This window comes from Magnolia sinica, chromosome 17, assembly GCF_029962835.1.
Source record: "Magnolia sinica isolate HGM2019 chromosome 17, MsV1, whole genome shotgun sequence".
NCBI lineage: Eukaryota > Viridiplantae > Streptophyta > Magnoliopsida > Magnoliales > Magnoliaceae > Magnolia > Magnolia sinica.
Window position 1 is genome coordinate 70,132,090 of NC_080589.1, and position 19,653 is coordinate 70,151,742.

The following is a 19,653-nucleotide window of genomic DNA, read 5'->3' on the forward strand; positions in this document are numbered from 1 at the left end:
TATTTATTTTTTGTCCTGTTTCATGGTTGTTTTTAGCATTTGTGGTAGCTTTATTTTATTTTATTTTTTTATATTCCTTGAAAAACTTATTGTTTTGCAGGGAAAAAGAAAAAACCTTTTCAAGCTTTTGTTGCGTTTACAACTATAGGACTCCTCACGTTGCGCATACCATCAGACCATGTCAGCTGCCCAAATACATACTTACTAGCCACTCCACCTTCCTTGGCCTGTAGACTCACCTTGAATGTTTTCTCTTCACCAATCTTCACAAATGTCAAGCTCACAGGGTCAATCGACACAGAAATTCCTGGCGGTGCGTTGATGCGGGCTGTGTACGTGCTTGGGTTGCCCACATTCTTCACCGTCCGGCTCACGGTGGTTAGACCAGACAGATGTGGAATGGTTATAGAAGGATAATTGAAGTTTAAGAGATTTAAGGACTTGGGATCGCATGAGTACGGTTGTTTTGTGAAACTCGCAAACTGGGTCTGGTTGTATCCGATGGCGCATAAAAAATTCAAGTAGTCCTCGATGGTTAGGTCATACACTAAACCGGGGTCCACAGCACAGTTAGGGTCCACATGTCCTGCGCCGTAGCTGAAAGGATTGGCTGGAGATAAAGAAGAGTTGCTCAGGGGCCCTTTCGTATTGTCTTCTGTTTGTGCAGTGGTCATGATTGCTGATCTGATTGCTGATGGGCTCCATTCGGGGTGGACCATCTTGAGAAGGCCGGCAATGCCGGAAATATGAGGGCATGCCATGGACGTCCCAGATATCATGTTGAAGTGAACACGACGTGGATCCGAAGGGAGACTACTAGGTCCGGTGTACTGTGCAAATGCTGCGAGGACATCAACTCCTGGTGCGGTAATATCTGGCTACAGGAAGAAGGAAAAAAAACACACTCATTGGTTTCATTTATTTTATGTATGATTGCTTTCTGGGATAATTGCAAACACCTCTCTCCACTTTTTGAGAAATTTAACCTGATGATAAAAATGAATTCAGATTCCCTGTTCCTGGCAAGCAGAAATTTCTCATTTCTTGCAATTTTATCAAACTATGCAGATTACAATAGTACATGGTGATGATATGGCCAAATAACACATTGCAAGGAAAATAAAATTCCTGTTCACCACCAATAGAGGATTCGTCTTATGAGTTTGTTTCATCTACAAGTGGGATCCACCATAGTGTATAAATGGCATCCAACCATGCTGCCGGGGTTCCTCTCCATAAATATTGTAAGTGAAACCCCCCCAAATCTTAAGTGGTATCATCTTGACTTTTGAGGTATCTTTTGGTTTTGGAGTGACCATGCAGATTGGGTTAGGTGACATATACACGGTATAGAGTAAAGACGGAATGTGCTCGAGAAACGATGATTGTGGAGCTATGATGGAGACAAAGTAGACATTTATGATCGAGTACAACAAATGAGTAATGGAGTGTGAAAATTGAAGACACGGTGGATATTAATTATTTTCTAATGTCTTAAATTTGTCTATAATAGAGTTTGTCGATGCCATTGACGGATCACTCTATTCCATCGAGCAGCTCTCGATGCCATCAAGAGATGCTCGATTCTATTGAGAAAATATGAAAAAAATTCTTATTGATTGCTGGATAGTTTTAGAGGTTGCTACTGAATGGCATCGAAGGTTCTTCGATGTCATCGACTGGTCCTCAATGGCTATCGATGCCATTGAAGATGCACGCAGAACTGCGTAAGTGCACACTTTGTTTCCTATTTCTATTGCAATATTATATATATCGGGTGTAATCGGGATTAGGGCAAGAATTATGGTTACTTAAACGTGCTTAAGGGTTTGAGAGGGTTTTGAAGGGCAAAGGCCAGGGCTTTTTCTCTTGGGGCTTTGATCGGTAATGTTTTATCTCTTATAATTTCATTTTTCATAATGCATTCTTGTTTTGTACAATGGTTTTTTTTTTTTCGGAAGGATTTCTCCATGTAAATTCAAATTGTTCTGCTGTTAGATTTGTCTATGTGATTGTGTTTATATTGTTTGATTCTTCTTTGTTTGCTTACAGGAGTCCCAACACTTCTCAGGGCCCACATTGATTTTTGTGTTAGATCCACACAGTCCATCAATATTTCTAGATAATTTTTAAGCAAGATCCAGAAAATGAGGTACATCCTAACCTCAAAGGGCCCACACCATAGAAAGCAGTAGGGATTGAACAAACTGTCTTTCAAACCTTCCTAGGGCAAACCGCGGGGCGTCTTTGCCATCTAGCTAATTCATAAGGCCACCCAATTCCTATTATTCCCCTTGGTGTAGTCCACCTGAGGTTTGGATCTTCATTCTTTTAAAGCTCATTTCCTAAAATGATCCGAAAAGAATGGATGTACCATGTGGATCTAAGAAATACATCATCGTGGACCCCACACAAATTTCTCACGTCAAGAAATTCCGTTGCCGGATTGCCGTGGCCGTATCATGTTGTATGTATTAGACCCACACCGTCCATCAAATTTTCTATACTTTTTAGGTCATAAGACCAAAAATATAAATAAAAAGTAAATCCAAGGTTGATGTAGAGCGGGTTACGGACAGTTACATGGCCAAGATGGATCAGAAAAGGCCCGGTCGACGACAGAAGTGATCCAGACCATCGAACCTTAAATCAGGCGTATCTTGCAATCCGGAATGAGTTATCTGACGTAAAATATATGATTTTGGGGTAGAACGAGCTACTGAAGCCAACCAACCCCGCTATGCCGGGTTATGCAGCCCGGAATTGCGAAAAACCCCTGGATCGAAGGTTGTTTCCCTGTTTTAATTTCGTTTTTACTATAAATAGTAAGTTTTAGTTTGATTATAACTCTTCATCCGTCGGGCTTTAGGAGTTGCGCCCAATGTGAAAAGAGCTTAGAATAATTAGGAGAACGGTTTGGTGAAGCCAAATAGGACACTTACTATTTTTAGCCGAAAACCTTGCACACTAGTAGACATCACGACCGTCTATAAATAGTAAGTTTACTATTTATAGTAACTCACAGATTCTAGGAGTTTGAGCTGTAGTTTGATTCTAATTTCTTTCCCATTGCTTGGTACCCCTATTTAAAAGGTTGTGAACTCCTTTTTAGTCATCAATTAATCAATTTTGAATTTCTTAAAATTTATTTTTATTTTCTGCTTTCTTTCCTCATGGATTCGAGAAGTCTCTGTGAGGAGTCCAGAGAAGCTCCATGGATTCGGAGTAGTTATCCTCATCACGTTCATCCCTACGTCAAAGGCTCAAGCGGTTCACACCAAAAGAAACTGTGGGAATTGGAAACCTACTGTTCAAAACGTATTAGGGCCACAGGAAGCTCTGGTAAATTTAATATTTGTGTTTTGCCTTCATCCAGGTAGGCGTACCTTATAAAGACGTTAGATAGAAAATAAATCTCACAATCGACATTAGAAAAGTTTGGATGCTAGTCTTTCAACCCCTCTGTTTTCTGTTGTGTGGTTTACTTGAGCTTTCGATGTAACTCATTTTTGAGCTAATACTATGGAAATTTTGATAGACGGCGTGGATCTAAAACATAAATCATGGTGGGCCTAAAAAGTTTTGGGTTGTGTTGTAGGCAATCCGTCCGTTACGAATAAAATGGAGAAAATAGGCGTGTTTTGTGAGCCGGCCTCATCGGCAATGAGGTGGACCAATGAGAAGCACCGGCACTGATGAGAATGCATTTTTACTACTCACCTTGAGGATCTCCGGTGTGATCGGATTGGGTCCCTGTGATGAGAATGCAGCCATAGTTGGTGCGGGCTTGGTTCCGAGCTGTGTTGTGGGCAAGGTGATGTAAGCCGTTGGAGACGCTGTGGATTCAATGTAGGACAATAGGGCGACAGCTCCATCCTGAGAGATATCTGTAGCTGGGAGGACGTGAGGTTTGGCCTCGATTTCTTCAGTGGGCCCATTCATGATGATCGCCCCGATGCCTCCTGCCTGTTTGATTACATCGCCCTTCTCTACGCTACTGATTAATCCAGAAGTGCAGGCGACGATCTTTCCTTTTACCTTCATAGGATCAAGGGACCCTTGTCTACAGAAGACGGCATCGCCAGCCGTTGAATTGGCTGATACAGCATCAATGGATATGATCAATGGATACGATTTGTTGGAAGGAATGGCTGTTGTTGAGAGGCTCTGTCCTTTGATGCGCTTGTTATCGCCAAGCTGGATATATGATGGGAATTCCCTGTCCATTGTGCTGGCTCCCACAGTCATGATCCAAGGAGCTACATTCTCAACCGAACTACTATATGGGCCGGAGTTTCCAGCTGAGCAGACGACGACGATACCGTTCATCATTGCATGGAATGAACCGATCGAGATGCCGTGTCTAAAATAAGGACGGGGTGGCCCACCGAGGGAGATGGATAACACGTCGACACCGTCGTGGATTGCGGCATCAAAGGCTGCGAGGATGTCGGCGTCAAAACAGCTAGACCAGCAGACTCTGTATGCGGCCACACGGGCGTTGGGTGATCCGCCTTTCGCTGCACCGTTGCCATAACCGAAGATGTTTGCTCCTGGGACGAAGCCACCACCAGCCGTTGAGAGAGTGTGGGTCCCATGGCCATCGGTGTCACGTGCTGTAGAGAGTGTGGCGTTGATTGGTCCAAATTGTGCTTCGTAGCCTTTCTTAAAGTATCTCGCTCCGATCAGCTTCCTAATGGGTCCATTCATTAAAGTAATCAGATACAGCAGCTGTATCATAAGTTAAGAAACAGCCTTCTTTTACCACCAACGTGTCACAGTTGTAAAATGTCCTATCCGTTCAAAAGGTAGTCCACACCCGAAACGGATTGGCTACTCCCCCTGCTACTAGCCTGGTGGCTGGTGATCGGTGATCTGTGGGCCCCACCATGACTTATGTTTTTCATCCATGCCATTCATCCAATTTTACATATCATTTTACGCCTTGAACCCAAAATTGAGAGGGATATAAATCCCAGGTAGACCACACCACAGGAAAAAAATAGTGATGGGATATCCACCATTAAAATCCTCCAAAGGTCCAATGTACTGTTTATTTGACATCCAATCTGTTGATTAGGTCATACAGACCTTAGATGAAGGGAAAAACAAAGATCAGCTTGATCCAAAACTTTTATGGGCCCCAAAAAGGTTTTAATGGTCGACGCTCATTCAATACTCTTTCCTGTAATGTGGTCCAATTGAGATTGGAATATACTTCATTTTTGGCCTTATAACCTAAAATTATCTAGAAAAACAGTTGGACGGCATGGATGAAACATATTCATCATGGTGGGGCTCACAGAACACCGACCACCAGCCATTAGGCTGGTGCGAGGGGGAGTAGCCAATCCGTTTCCGTCTACACCGTGCCGATCAGACCGATCCAGACAGACAGCAGGGAAGAATCTCAATATCAATGGACAGCAAATGTGATGACATTGAGTAATGGCGTGGCGCCCCCGATATGTAGATCCACCTGATTTCACTACCATCTAATCATCATGGTGTGGCCCACTTTTCTATTGATAGGATACTCTCTATGGATGATCTGTTTGGGAAAAATAATGACTGTATTAGAACTATAAGGAGGCAATTTGGCTAGTGACCCCAACACCAGCCAGCTTGCTGGCGTCAAAGCTCTGTCGGCTCCACCATCATGTATGTGTTTTATCCATGCTACTTATCCACTTTTCGGCTCAAATACGCGGCAGATCTTATTCTTAGGTGTACCGCACCATAAAAATAATGGGAATTAAACACTTACCGTTAGAAAACTTTTTCGAGGCAAAAGTTTTTGGATAAGTTGATATTTTTGTCTTCCCTTCATCCATTACCTTGGATGGAAAATAAACATTGCAGCAGTCCTTGAGAATTTTTTAAGGGTGGATATTCAATCACACTACTTTCCAATGGCTTAGTTGACCTCGGATTTGGAACTGCCCTTCTTTTTTTTTTTCTTTTTTTTTTTTTGACGTAGAAAAGGGTATAATGATACGGATAACTGTTTATCTCAGGTGAGCAAAAACCTTGAATTTATAAAGTTATTTACAAAAGGAGAAAATTTAAATTTTTTATTAATCAATAATAATATACAGGATTTCGATTACATCACCTATAAAGGAAAGGAAAACCTGACTAAACTAAAATTTACTCAGAAGAATAAAATTGACCAAAAATAAAAAGTTTTAATTTAATTATTCCGATGATTCCTGATATTAATTAGAAGTAAATCCTTTAAAAAAAAAAAAACCGTATATAGTAAAACTCTAAACTAAATGAGAAATGTAAGACCTAAAAGTGCAATTTTGAATTAGAAGGAAGCGTGTTCTCGCGAAATGGAGAAATGCGAGTCGTAACAATACTTAGATTAAAAGTTATGGTCGATTTATGGTTTGCACTTTGAATAACAATTTCTCTTTATTCCTATTGAATTTCTTTAATCTGGATGTGCCTAGGATTCAACTAGGGCTTAGTCTAGCCCTACATATATAGAATTAGACTTGGATCTAATGGACTAGGTTTGTTTCTGTTCGGGCTTTCTTTTGGTCCAGTTGTGCCAAGAATAGGTCTGCGGCCCATTCTACATCAGGGCTCAAGCGGTAAAATAAGAAGGAAAAATGGATGGACTATGTGGATAAAACACATAATCATGGTGGGGCCCATAGAACTTTAACACCAACTATTTGGCATGTGTTGGGATCACTAGTCAAAACATGTCCAAACTATAAGACGTCACATAATTAGAATCCGAAATGACCACAGACGTTCAAAGGTATGTGAAGCTCTGATGAGGTCCAGGCATGGGTCCATTGTATTGTTTTTGTGGGACCCTATTTCAGACCGTTCTTGGGAGAAATTCAATTGGAAATGACATGTGTTATAGCAAGGGAAAGATATATCATGTAAAAGATCTTCAAGATCTTGGGAGTGTTTTTGCGGAATTACAGTTGGTATAAATCCAGTTTTACACATTAATAGATGGTCGATAGAGTGATGTGGTCGAGTTATAAGTGAAGAGGGAAATGTGGTCGAGTAATTTAAGTTATAAAAGGCGAACGAGAGGAATAAAGTTTGGCTAATAGATAAGGAACTGTCACAAAAAGAAACATAACAAGAGAAGGATTTAGACAAAAGGAGGATCCAGAAAGGCTTTTTGACTAATGTAACCATCGCAATAATGGAAGAAGAATACAAAAGAATAAGGTACAACAGAAATCTATAAATAGTAGAGGAATGTGATAGAGAAAAACCCCAATCAACAACCAATAAAATCTATCAATTTATCTTTTATCTTAGCTTATCATAAGAGTAGCGGTAATTCTTAGTTATCTGCTAGACCGATTGTAATTCAAGTCTATGCTCTATCAAATATAGCTCAGTTCTTTCAAGAGATGCATTCTTACGTTCCTCTTAGTGGCCGATTGTAAGTTTTTCATTTTATTTAATTGTACTAGTATTCTAAAAGTCTTTTCTTGTAGAAGGCACAAAGTAACCCATCTTCGGAGGAAGAACCTCACCCTTTGATTATTGCTTGATCATTATAAATTTCTACAAGTGGATGAGTAAGCGACTAATCTTTTTATAATTTGATCATATACATTTATATTGGATGTATCTGTTTATTTCAATGCTTGGGGTCGACATTAATTGGTTTAAATCGAGCTACTTTATCGATTCTGGCATGCCTGTGTACACTACATATGACAAAAAACAAACAGAGTGCCCAACATTTTTGGCACACCCGGTGGGACTCCAAACTACTTGGTTGCCATGAAATTCATTGTGCACCAACCATACGGGCAATAATTTTGGCAAGTGTCTAACATTTTTTGGCACGACCGATGGGACTACAAACTACTTGGTTGCCATAAAACTCATTGTACATCGGCTGTGCAACAGTTTTGGCAAGCGCTAACATTTTTGTTACACCCGGTGTGACTCGATAAATTACTTACCCTTCATCAATTTTCCTTTTGTACCAACTGTGCAAAAAAGAACATTGATGACACAAGTACACTTACCGGTGTAGTAATTTCTCGAAATCATGAGTCGAAGAGGTGGTCGTAATACTTCAACAGCCATTGTTGTAGCTAATGAACCTCCTACTCACGAGGAGTTGTAAGTTAAATAGGTGATTGAGTAAGGAAATCCACCACCCAGTCTATTGCATGTTCCTCAAAATCCAAATACACCATCGACATTTCAAGTTGAACTTCTTGAGATTATGTTACCTGGGATAGTTGATATGCAAAAAGGGGGATTCAACATATCGCAAAATTATCACCAGTTTAGGCTGAAACTTTAGGCAAATGGATAGCCAATAATGCCGAAAACATGGATAAGATAGTGCCTATCTTTGTCAAAAGAACACCTGTGGCACCTCAGCAGCATGTCAATACTAGTTCTTTCAAAAATATGACACTGGCACCATAGGTACAACTTGTGGTGTCAGCACCATAGTTGGCACTATAGGTACCTCTTATGCAATGAAATAAGCCTCATCCAGTGTAGGGAGTGTGAAATGTTTCTTTGCCTGCTGAATTTAGGCAACCAGAACGGGAGGTCATAAATGTCATTCTTAAAGAAGAAAACTAGGGTATACCTAGGGGGCAACCCTTCCTTAAAAATCCACTGTATCATGGAAAATAAAATTAGGTAGGCCCTTAACTACTTCCAATGGTCGAATCTCATCGTTTGAATCGTGACCAAATTATTCAAATGGTCGAAGAAGTAGTAGACCAAGTTATTGACTATATTACTACCTTGGCAAACTATTAGCCACATTCAGAATGGATTAACTGACAATCTTCATTGTCACGACTAACTTTTTCATTTTTCGATTAGGACGGTCAAGTTTGACTAAGATGGCCGAATTTACGGTTTCTCGATCAAGACGGAAGAATTTATTGTCTCTCAATCAAGATGGCCGAGTTCAACCAAGAGAGTCGGATTTGTCGTTTTCTCAATCAAGATGGCTGAGTTCGACTAAGACGACCGGATTTTTCATTTCTCTATCAAGATGGTCGACTTCAACCAAGACAACCGATTTTGTTGTTTCACGATTAAGATGGTTGAGTTTGACCAAGACGGCCGGAGTTATCATTTGTTGATTAAGATAGTTGAGTTCGATCGAGACGACCGAACTTGCTATCTCTCAATCAAGATGGTCGAGTTCGACTAAGACAACCGAACTTGCCATCTCTCGATCAAGATGACTGAGTTCAACTAAGAGTGCCAAAATTTTCATTTCTTGATCAAGATGGCCGAATTTGACCAAAGGGGTCGAATTTACCAATTTTTTTTACTATGATGGCCGAATTTGCTATTTTTCGACAAAGACGATTGAGTTCGACTAAAATGGTTACATTTATCATTTTTTGACCAAGATAGCTGAGCTGAGTTCAACCAAGATGGTTGAATTTGCTACTTTTCTACCAAGATGGCCAAGTTCGGCCAAGTCGATCGACTTTAATGTTTTCCAATCAAGATGGTCGAGTTCGATTAATATATCCAAAATTGATGTTTTTACACAACAGAGTAGCCACATTTATTGAATCAAATAATAAATTAATATTACATTCACCTTTTACCAAAGGTGAAGCAACGTGGGGGCAATGTTATACCATATTTCTAATCGTTCTTGAAAAACTCAATTGGGAAGTACATGAGTTATAGTAGGGGAAAGATATAGCACGGAAAAGATCTTCAAGATACTTAGAGTGCTTTTTGTGGGATTGCAGTTAACGTAAATCCATTTTACATGTTAGTGGATGGTCGATAGAGTGTTGTGGCTGACTTACAAGCGAAGAGGAAAACACGGTTAAGTAGTTTAAATTAAAATAGATGACCGAGAGGAACACAGTTTGGTCGATAGAAGAGGAACTTTCACAAAAAAAGTAACAAGGGAAAGATCTAGATAAGAGAAGGATCTATAAATCTTTTTTAGAACTGTAACCATTACAATATTGGAAGAAAAATCTAGAGGAATAAGCTATAATAGAAATCTATAAATAGTAGAGGAATGCGACAGAGAAAAATTCCAATCAACAACTAATCAAACCTATCAATTTGTCTTTTATATATGCTTATCCTAAGAGTAGTGGTAATTCTTAGCTATAATCTATGCTTATCCGCTGGACCAATAGTAATTCAAAGCTACACTCTATCCAATATCACATAGTTCTTTTAAGAGACGTATTCTAGCAGTTGCTCGTGGTGATCGTGTGAGACCCGTATCCTAACCCGTACCGTTCCGTAGGATTCTGCGGTCCTCCCAGTTGAATTTTGGCAACCCGCGATCTATCACCGGCATTTACGCGCGATCCTGAGTCGTATCCCGTATTTCAGAGTCGGCTCGACCCGAGACTTGTAACTTTGCGATCGCATCGTCGCTGCATCTAGCACGCTGAGGCAATACCCGGGCTAGGAGATGTGGGCCCACGATCAGTTCGAGGAAAACGCTGCGTGTTGCAAATCCCAAGAGAATTCATCACATCAAATGTCAAGTACACATCATTCCCATCCCCAAGTACAACCACCCTCCCCAAAGTCAACTCTCTCTTACAACCAAGTACACCCATCCATCACTCACCATCCCTCTCTCCCATCACTTCTCTCCCATCATCTCTCTCTCTCACATTCTCTCTCTCTCTCTCTCTCTCTCTATTTTTAAGCAACCCCTTGAGAGGTGGACGCCCAAGCTTCCATGAGAGAAGCTAGGTATGGTCCACTCCCTACCACCCAATCCCACCCTCCATGACCCATCTCAACTGTTGAAATTGTCCCCTTGGAGCTCTAGCATGCGTTGATGAAAGAAGAAGTCTAAGAAGATCTACCGGTGGGTGTTCATCATCTCGGTTTTTTATTTAGGGCCCACTTGTAATGGAACCCACTTGATGTATGCATTTTATTTAGAGGGACCCATAGTGGTAGGGTCCCTCCCATCTCCATCGTTATCTCTCTCTCTCCCTCTCTCTTTCTCTCTTTCTCTCTTTCATTTTTTTTTATGTTGTTGATGATGAGGTGTGTGGCCCACCTAATGGGTTCAATTGAAATTCAGGCCATCAAGATTTTTCAGACATCCAGTTGGTGGAGCGCATCTCACTGTCCATTGATGGACAGCTTGGATGAAGGAATCCACAAATATCAGCTTGATTTAATGAGTGGGCCACGTGTACGTGGACCCACCTGATGTGTGTGTGAAATACACACCGTCCGACAATCTGAACGTGGGTGTGATCCCCACCGTGATGTTTATGTCATCCACACCGTCCAAATCTCTGGATGGTGGGCCCCTTGTAATGCATATCAACCGTCTGGACCGTCCAAAGTTCATCTAGACACTGGACTATGTGTAATGTTATATGTTATATATAATATAATATAATATAATATATATTAAATATTATAGCTGGTGGGCCCCACGTGGGACCCACCTTGATGCATGGAATAATCCACACCGTCCAGCATTTCTGGACGGTGGGGACCCAACTTGATGTATTTGTTTCATCCACACCTCCAGATGATCTGGACGGTGCTGGATCTGTTTGGACAGCGATGGTGGATGCCATCGTGATACATGGGTTTTATCTGCACCATCCGTGTGTGGACCCCACCATGATATATCTATTTTATCCCAGTCGTCCATCTAATTTCAGGACGGTGGGCCCACTATACTGACGTCAACATTGGGATTTGATCATCTAGACCGTCCATTTTGTGGACCCCACCACAATATATGTGTATTATTCATGCCGTCCATCTGTTTAGAGGTGGGCCCACCCCACACGTGTGACACATGTGGGCTGGTGGGACCCACCTTGATGTATATGTTTTTTAACCACACAGTCCATCTGGACAGTGGTGTGGTGCGCACCATGATATATATGTTTATCCAGTCATCCCTTTATTTTGAGATGTGGGGCCACCCCACATGTGTGGCACGTGTGGGGGTGGGACCCACCTCGGTGTATATATTATATATCCCCATCGTCCATGAGCTGGGACGGTGGGTTCAGTCATGAGATATGTGTTAGATCCTTCACCGTCCACTTCATCAGGACGGTGGGACCCACCTTGATTTATTTATTATAATCCACACCATCCAGATTATGCTGGACGGTGTTAGACAATGTTTGGATGGTATTGATTTACATGGATAATGGTTAGACGGTGTTGATTTGCACGTCCAATGTTGGACAATGCTGATCATCATTAGTGGGCCATGTGCCGCATAGAATGATAGTGTACAATGATACACATGTTACACTTGCAACTAGTGAAATGATTTTTTTTTTGGTGTGGTCCAAGCCCATTTGAGGCCCATTGGTGTGACCCATCCATGAGGCCCATCATGATATTTTTTTGGGCCCATGTACGGGGTCCACCTGTTTGTATTTTTGGCCCATGTGATGGGGCCCACCTATTTTGTATTTGAAGCCCATCTGATGAGGCCCGACTTAATGTATACGAGGCACATTGTGATATGTATTAGGCCCATGCGCGTGGCCCATTTGATGTATTCGAGGCCCAGATACGTGGCCCATTTAATGCATATGAGGCCCATGTGTAGGGCCCACATGTTATGTATTTGAGGTCCATGAGCAAGGCCCACCTATTGTGTATATGAGGCCCATTGTTGTGGTCCATTAATGTGCCCACTCGTTGTATATGAGGACCATTAGTGCGGCCATTGATGTGACCCATTATGATGTATATTGAGGCCCATGGATCATAGCCCATTATGATGTATTTGAGGACCATGGGTCGTGGCCCATAGTGATGTATATTAGGGCCGTGTATTTAGCCCATTATGATGTATATTAGGCCCTTGAGTGAGGCCCATCATGATGTACATTAGGCCATTTTGTGAGGCTATGGGCCCATTATACGTTTAGCTCTATGTGGGCCACTCCTTGGGAGCAATGTTGGTTAAATAGCCACATTGATGGGTGATGATGGTTAAATGTCTACATTGTGACCTTCCCTTGGGCCCTTTGTTAGGCCGATTATCAATGTCGATTATCGGTGTCGATTGTCAATACTGATTATGAGTATGTGACAACATAGCATCATATGCATGCCTATACGCATCATCTGCATGTTTATTATGAGATGTGGTTGACTATTGCATATGCCGCAGGGCAGGTTGTTCATGGGGCTCCCTAATAAGCGAAGTTGCCCTATATGAGCACACGGTATGCACAGGATTGATGCGTGACTAGATTGTATGACTCATGCATTTTGCATTGTGTATTGTAATTGCTGTACGCCCAGCGACGTTAGGATCGTGGCCTCCACAGGCATATCGTGGATGACCAAATGGGACACTAAAAATGTTTAGCTCTTGCATCAGGCCACCATAGATGGCCTTGAGTGAAAATCTGTAAACCCTCTTGGTACCAAAGAACGCCCCAACGTCTAGACCGAGTAGATATATATGAGCGCATGAGGGTCATATACCAGTAGGCCGTGTCTCTCACTGTTTCATGGTCGGTTGGGAGAGGGTGTGGCCTTACCCGCCTGAGGGAGTAGGCAATGCTAGGTTGAGTTTGACCAGCTTGAGGAATGAGTCCACTATTGATGAGCCGGGCTCGATATTGGCAGACGGATAGTGAAGTCTCTTCCACTTACCTAGTTATGCGCTTGATGGGGTAGCAGGTGGCGTAGAGTGTACTAGACCCTGGTGATGATCCCAGAGATTTACAATACTGATATGTGAACTTATTGAACAAGAACTCATTCATTCATTAATTCATTTATTCATTATCCGCTTGGGCTAGTGGTGCGCAACTATTTGTTACATGTACCTTCGCAATGGTCAAGATTTTGGTTGGGGTGTGCGACTAACCCGAGATCAGGAGTTTACCACATTGAGTCTGACTATCCAAATTTAGATATGGGACTGGTTTGGATAGAAGTCTCTTGTGGTAGACCCTGTAGCCTGCAATACTATGTACTATCATCCCGACTTCACACTCCAGCATGGTCATTCCATTCGCACCGTATATTGCATTGCATCCTCGACATCTGATATTCGACTCTCTATGATTCCACGTTTGTATAACTGATCTACATTACATATTCTGATATTATATGACTCATGGACATGTCAGTATTTTCGCTTACTCTGATATTGTATGATTCATGATTTTATTAGTATTTCCGATGATGTATGATTTATGGGCTTTATTGTATACTTGACACTTACCTTACACACACTTTCATCACCCTCTAAGCTTTCTATAAGCTTATGCACGATAGATGCGTGCAGGTGGCGTTAAGTCGTAGCAGCATTGAGCTTGGAGCGTGCAGCTGTCTTCTGGACCATTGATTTCGATATATGTATTTCTCTTTCAGCATTGTATTCAACTGTTTATATTAGTGGATATGTGATGATGATGTTGCCTTTGTGAATTGATTAAACTTATGGTTATGCTTCTTACAAGGCAAATGTACATTGGAAAATCCTCCTTGTAAGATCCCAGGATCGGAATCTGGCGTATGGACGGTGGGAGTCGAGAATGGGGTACTATGGAAGCTGTCACACTGGATTTGGTAATTGAAAATTTTGTGAGCCCGATTTCCGGGTTTGGGGCGTGACAGATCGATTGTGAGTGTTTTCTTTTGTTTGATTGCACTGGTATTCTGAAAGTCATTTCTTATGGAAGGCATAAAGTAACCCATCTTTGGAGAAACAACCCTACCCTTCGATTATCGCCTGATCATTATAAAATTCTGGAAGTGACTGAGTAAGTGGTCAATCTTCTCAGAATCTGGTCATATACATTCATATTAGATGAATCGAGTCACTTTATCGATTCTAGCATGCCCACGCACATTATACATGACAGAAAACAAACCGAGAGACCAACATTTTTGGCACGCCTAGTTGGACTACAAACTACTTAGTTGCCATAAAACTCATTGTACACCAGCGGTGCAATAATTTTGGCAAGCGCCAACATTTTTGGCATACCTGGTGATATTCGATAAATTACTTGGCCATCATCAATATTCATTTTGTACTAACTATGCAAAAAAGAATACTATTAACATATGTATACTTACAGATACAGTAATTTCTCAAAATCATGAGCCAAAGAGGTGGTCGTAATACTTTAAAAACCAATGTTACAGCTAACGAACATCCTGCTCTTAAATCAAGTCTGATATTGGTCCTGTCGATGTAATTGACAGACTGTTCGATGTCACCTTCGATGACATCGAACAGTGTTTGATCCCATCGAGATTTTTTGGATTTTCTTTAGTTAGTCACTAACCTATCTGGGCATTTTTTCAATGTCATCGAAGGGTGTTCAATTGCACCTTCGATGTCATCGAACATGGCTCGATGTAATCGAGAATTTTCGAAAAATCAGGTTTTATCTTTGGACATTTTGGGTGTTAGTTCGATGTCATCGACTCGGCTTTGATGCCATCAAAGGGGCATTTGATGACATCGAACTGATCGATGCAGATTTTCATATTTTTGCGAATTTGTGGGATTTTGTTTCCTATTCTGATTGGGCTTCCTCCAAAGGCTATATATTAGAGTGTAATCGGAATTGGGTGGTTATTCCAGCCTTCTAGGGTTTCTAAATCGTCCAAGGGTTTCAAAGGGTGTAGCAAATGTGAGATTCAAGGTTGTTCGAATCGGGTAATCTCTTCTCTTTGTAATTTCTGCTTTCATTTCTTGCTTTGTGGTGTGGTTTTTACCCGTACTTTGTAAGGATCAAAAAATAAAAAAGGATCGAATAGTAATATTTGCGGTCAATAGGGATGAGAGGAACTTTACTGTAGTTAACGGCTCCACCTATTAAGAATTTGGTAGTGGAGGCGGCAATAGTACCTATTTGAATTAGGTAGGCAGTCTTTGAAAAATAGTTTAAAACCTAGACCCAAAAAGGAAGGTGGAAAAATCCATATATATATGTGTGTGTGTGTGTGTGTGTGTGTGTGAGAGAGAGAGAGAGAGAGAGAGAGAGAGAGAGATGCTCACACACAAATTGTTGGACCATACATTTTGGTCCAACTAGCTGGGCATTTAATGATTTTTTTTCTCTAATGCTGATTAATGTTGAGAGAGGGGGGGTGTTTGCTTCATGTTTGCCTTTTAAGAGGTCTCTTAAAACTAATCTCTAACTTGGGCGGACCTCACTCTGGTGTTAATGTAAAATTCACCTTGACCATCACGTGTGTCACCCCATGTTAGATCTAAGAACCGAAAATCAACTCCATCCATGGTTTAGGTGGACCGCACATTTGGAAATAGTACTAGTGTTAAAAAAAAGCTCACCTTTTAAAATAATTCCTTTCATGAGGCACACTTAAATCAAGTATAGACCTTATTTTTAAGTTTTATGCCTAGCTTTTGATGTGACATCTAATGGTTGGAATGGATTTCACTTACTCATGATTGTAGGTCCTTTAAAAATCAAAGGTAGATGTCTCTCCCTCTACTGTTCTATTGGTATGTCCTACATAAATCATTAGCTTAAGTGGGACCTTTTGTGTTGTTAATGTAAAATCCACCCCAACCATCACGTGTGTCACATCATGTTAGACTTATGGACAAAAAATAAACCCCATTTGTGGTTCAGATGGATCACACAATTAGAAACATTATGCTAAAAAAGCTCACCCTCCAAAATGATTGTTTGATGAGGCCCACTTGAATCACGTATGGATATTATTTTTAAGTCCTGCACTAAGTCTTTAATTTCGCATCTAATGGTTGGAGTGGATTTCACATGCTCATGATTGGGGTCCTGTAAAAATCAAGGGTGGATGTCTCTCTCTCAAATATTCTATTGGTGTGGCTCACCTTAATTACAAATCTACTTTATATTTTCTCTCTAGACCTACAATGAGATTGCACATCTAATGATAGAGAGTCGATCTTGCGTGCATACATGATACAATAGAACCTATCAAAAATCAATGTAAGCTTTCTATCGTACCGTTAAACTTCTTCGTATTCCTTGAGAGAAAAGGTGCCTGTTCCCAAAAAAGTGGGAGTACATTGGGTGCAGCCTATCCTCATGCAGTACTGTGCATTCCTGATCCTGCGCCTACCTTGAAAAACGTACTGTATATCCATTCTCTACCTCAATATTTTTAGCTAGTGATAGGACAGGATGCAAAAATTGAAATAGATACATGTTTAAGGTCGGCCACACCATAAAAATAGTGGTGATTGGCCCTTAAAAACTTTTTGTGAGCCAAAAGTTTTGGATTAAGCTGAAATTTATTTTTAATTTTATTTTCCTTCATCAAGGTTTTTGTGACCTTATCAATAAGTTGGGTGGCAAGCAAAAAATCACATTGGGCCCTAGGAAGTTTTAATGGTAAAAGTTCAATTTTCACTATTTTCTATTTAGTGTGGACCACTTGAGATTTATAATTGCTTCGTTTTGGGATCAATGTTCTAAAATGAGCTGAAAAAAATCAATGAACCGTGTGGATATACAATACATATATGAACATGGGCGGCATGGTCAAGGACAAAGTGTGTTGCATAAGCAATGAATTGCACTTAATTCACTCCTTATATTTTTTCTAACATGGATCTCTTTTTCTTGTAAGCCGGAAGAAGCTCAAGTGTAGAAGAGGAATGTCTAACCTTATTTTTATTAGGCCCACCACCATGATGTCTTGATGTGCATGTGAGATCCACTGCGACCATCAGATGTGTGATCTTATTCTACATCTAGAGACAAAATATCAGGCTGACTTTTGATTTATGTAAGACACACTAATAGAGCAATAGAGGGAGAGACATCTACTTTTGATTTTTATAGGACCCACGATTATGAGTAAGTGAAATCCATTCCAACCATTAGATGCTACATCAAAAGCTAGGCATAGAAGTCAAAAATCAGGTCTATACTTGATTTAAGTGTGCCTCATAAAAGGAATTATTTTAAAAGGTGAGCTTTTTTCTTTTTTTTTAAACACTATTTCCAATTGTGCGGTCCACTTGAACCATGGATGGAGTTGATTTTCGGTTCTTAGATCTAACATGGGGTGACACTAGTGATGGTCAAGGTAGATTTTACAATAACACCACAGTGGGGCCGGGCCCACCCAAGTCAGAGATCATTTTCAAAAGATCTCTTAAAAGGCTAACGTGAAGCAAACGCCCCCCCTCTCTCAACATCAATTAGCGTTGGAGAAATTTATTTTTTTCATTAAATGCCTAGCTCGTTGGACCAAAATGTACGGTCCACCTAGTTGTGTGTGAGCATCTCTCTCTCTATAAAAATATATAAACCGGTAAAACTGCCGCGTGAGCTACACCCTATAAAACAAAAAACAACCCCACCACCTTCCAAATTTATTTGTGGCCCACCTAGTTATTAGATTGTTCATTGTTTTATATGTACATTTTAATTGGTGCCGTAAACACGCAGCTTCAGCTTCACAATACCAATTACTTCTTCGGGAAAACAATGGATAAGGCTAATCTCAATCATTCCACACATTCAAAAACCTTCTGCGTTACTCTATAAAAGGTGGAGGCTTTATTTGGTAAAATTGGAAGTCTTCCAGGAACTCTGCAGTAAAATCAGAAGTAGAAGAAAACTAGAAATAATCTAAAATTAGTGGAGAGAAAATTACCTGTTACAACGTACTCCACCATCACCATCACATGATCCCTTCCACCTCATTGGAATGGGCCCCATTCCATTATCATTGAAGCTCTCTGATTCCGGCCAAACGCCTGAATCAAGATTCCCAATGATTATATCCTCGCCAAACCTGGCCTTCCGCCACAACGATCCTTCAGGAATCTCGCCATTCATCTCCAACCCCAGGAACTCCCATGACCGAGTCGTGTGTAGCTCCACCATTTCGTTCAAAAAAATTGATACGACGTCCGGATGCTTTGATATCTCGTTGACTTCCTCGTCTTCTAAGTTCGCAGCAAAACCGTTCACATGGTTCGTGTAGGAGTAGAAGATGCAATTTTTTGCCTTCTCTTTGCTCCCAACGAACGATGCCAAGAAGTCATGGTGGGAGTTTGTGACACGTTCGTAGTCGATGGAAGAACGTTGAAAGCCATGAGAATGTGCTCCAAAATACACCACATAAGATTTCTTCTTTCTAGCAAATGTGGGTTTTTGGAAGAAAGTAGAAAAAAATATCAGAAGAAAGAAAAGAAAGAACTTTGTAGCCACCATGCCTTTTTCTTCTTTGTTTCTTCTTATCTACTCAATGAGCCTTCTTATAATGGGCTCGACGTGGCATAACTGTAAATCAATCAATATTGTCCAAATGGTGGAGCCCCATGGGGATGGAGCATTGTCTTACGCTAATCAGGTTTATGGTTAATGGGTGTGACAGCTATTTAAGATTGTACAATTAGGGTGTTTTTCGGGCAGTACCCGTTCCACGGTGGACCCCATGATTTGGACGGTCAGGATCCACTTGAAATATGTGGTTGTGAGTTATCACCGCAGTCTACCCATTCAATAAGTAAAACCACTTTAGGCGGGGCCCACTTTTCACTGCATGCGCCCTCCGCTTCAGACATATTTTTGCCTACGGGAAAAGTATCTTATTATGCTTATAGAAAGGGGAAATGCTCAGAGCCCTCGGAGGACTTCGGTTGAGGAAATTTACAGTAGGATGCCTGTATTTGGACGC

At 40.9% G+C, this 19,653-nt stretch overlaps 1 protein-coding gene across 1 annotated transcript; it reads right to left on the minus strand.

The window, feature by feature from the left end:
• Positions 1-115: 115 nt before the first annotated feature.
• Positions 116-19,191, minus strand: LOC131230359 (subtilisin-like protease SBT5.3). Its single transcript, XM_058226242.1, has 3 exons — positions 18,625-19,191; positions 3,721-4,693; positions 116-878 (listed from the first exon to the last, which is right to left on the minus strand). Exons 1-3 carry the CDS (start codon positions 19,185-19,187, stop codon positions 120-122), a joined length of 2,295 nt encoding a protein of 764 aa, XP_058082225.1. The 5' UTR covers positions 19,188-19,191; the 3' UTR covers positions 116-119.
• Positions 19,192-19,653: the final 462 nt, after the last annotated feature.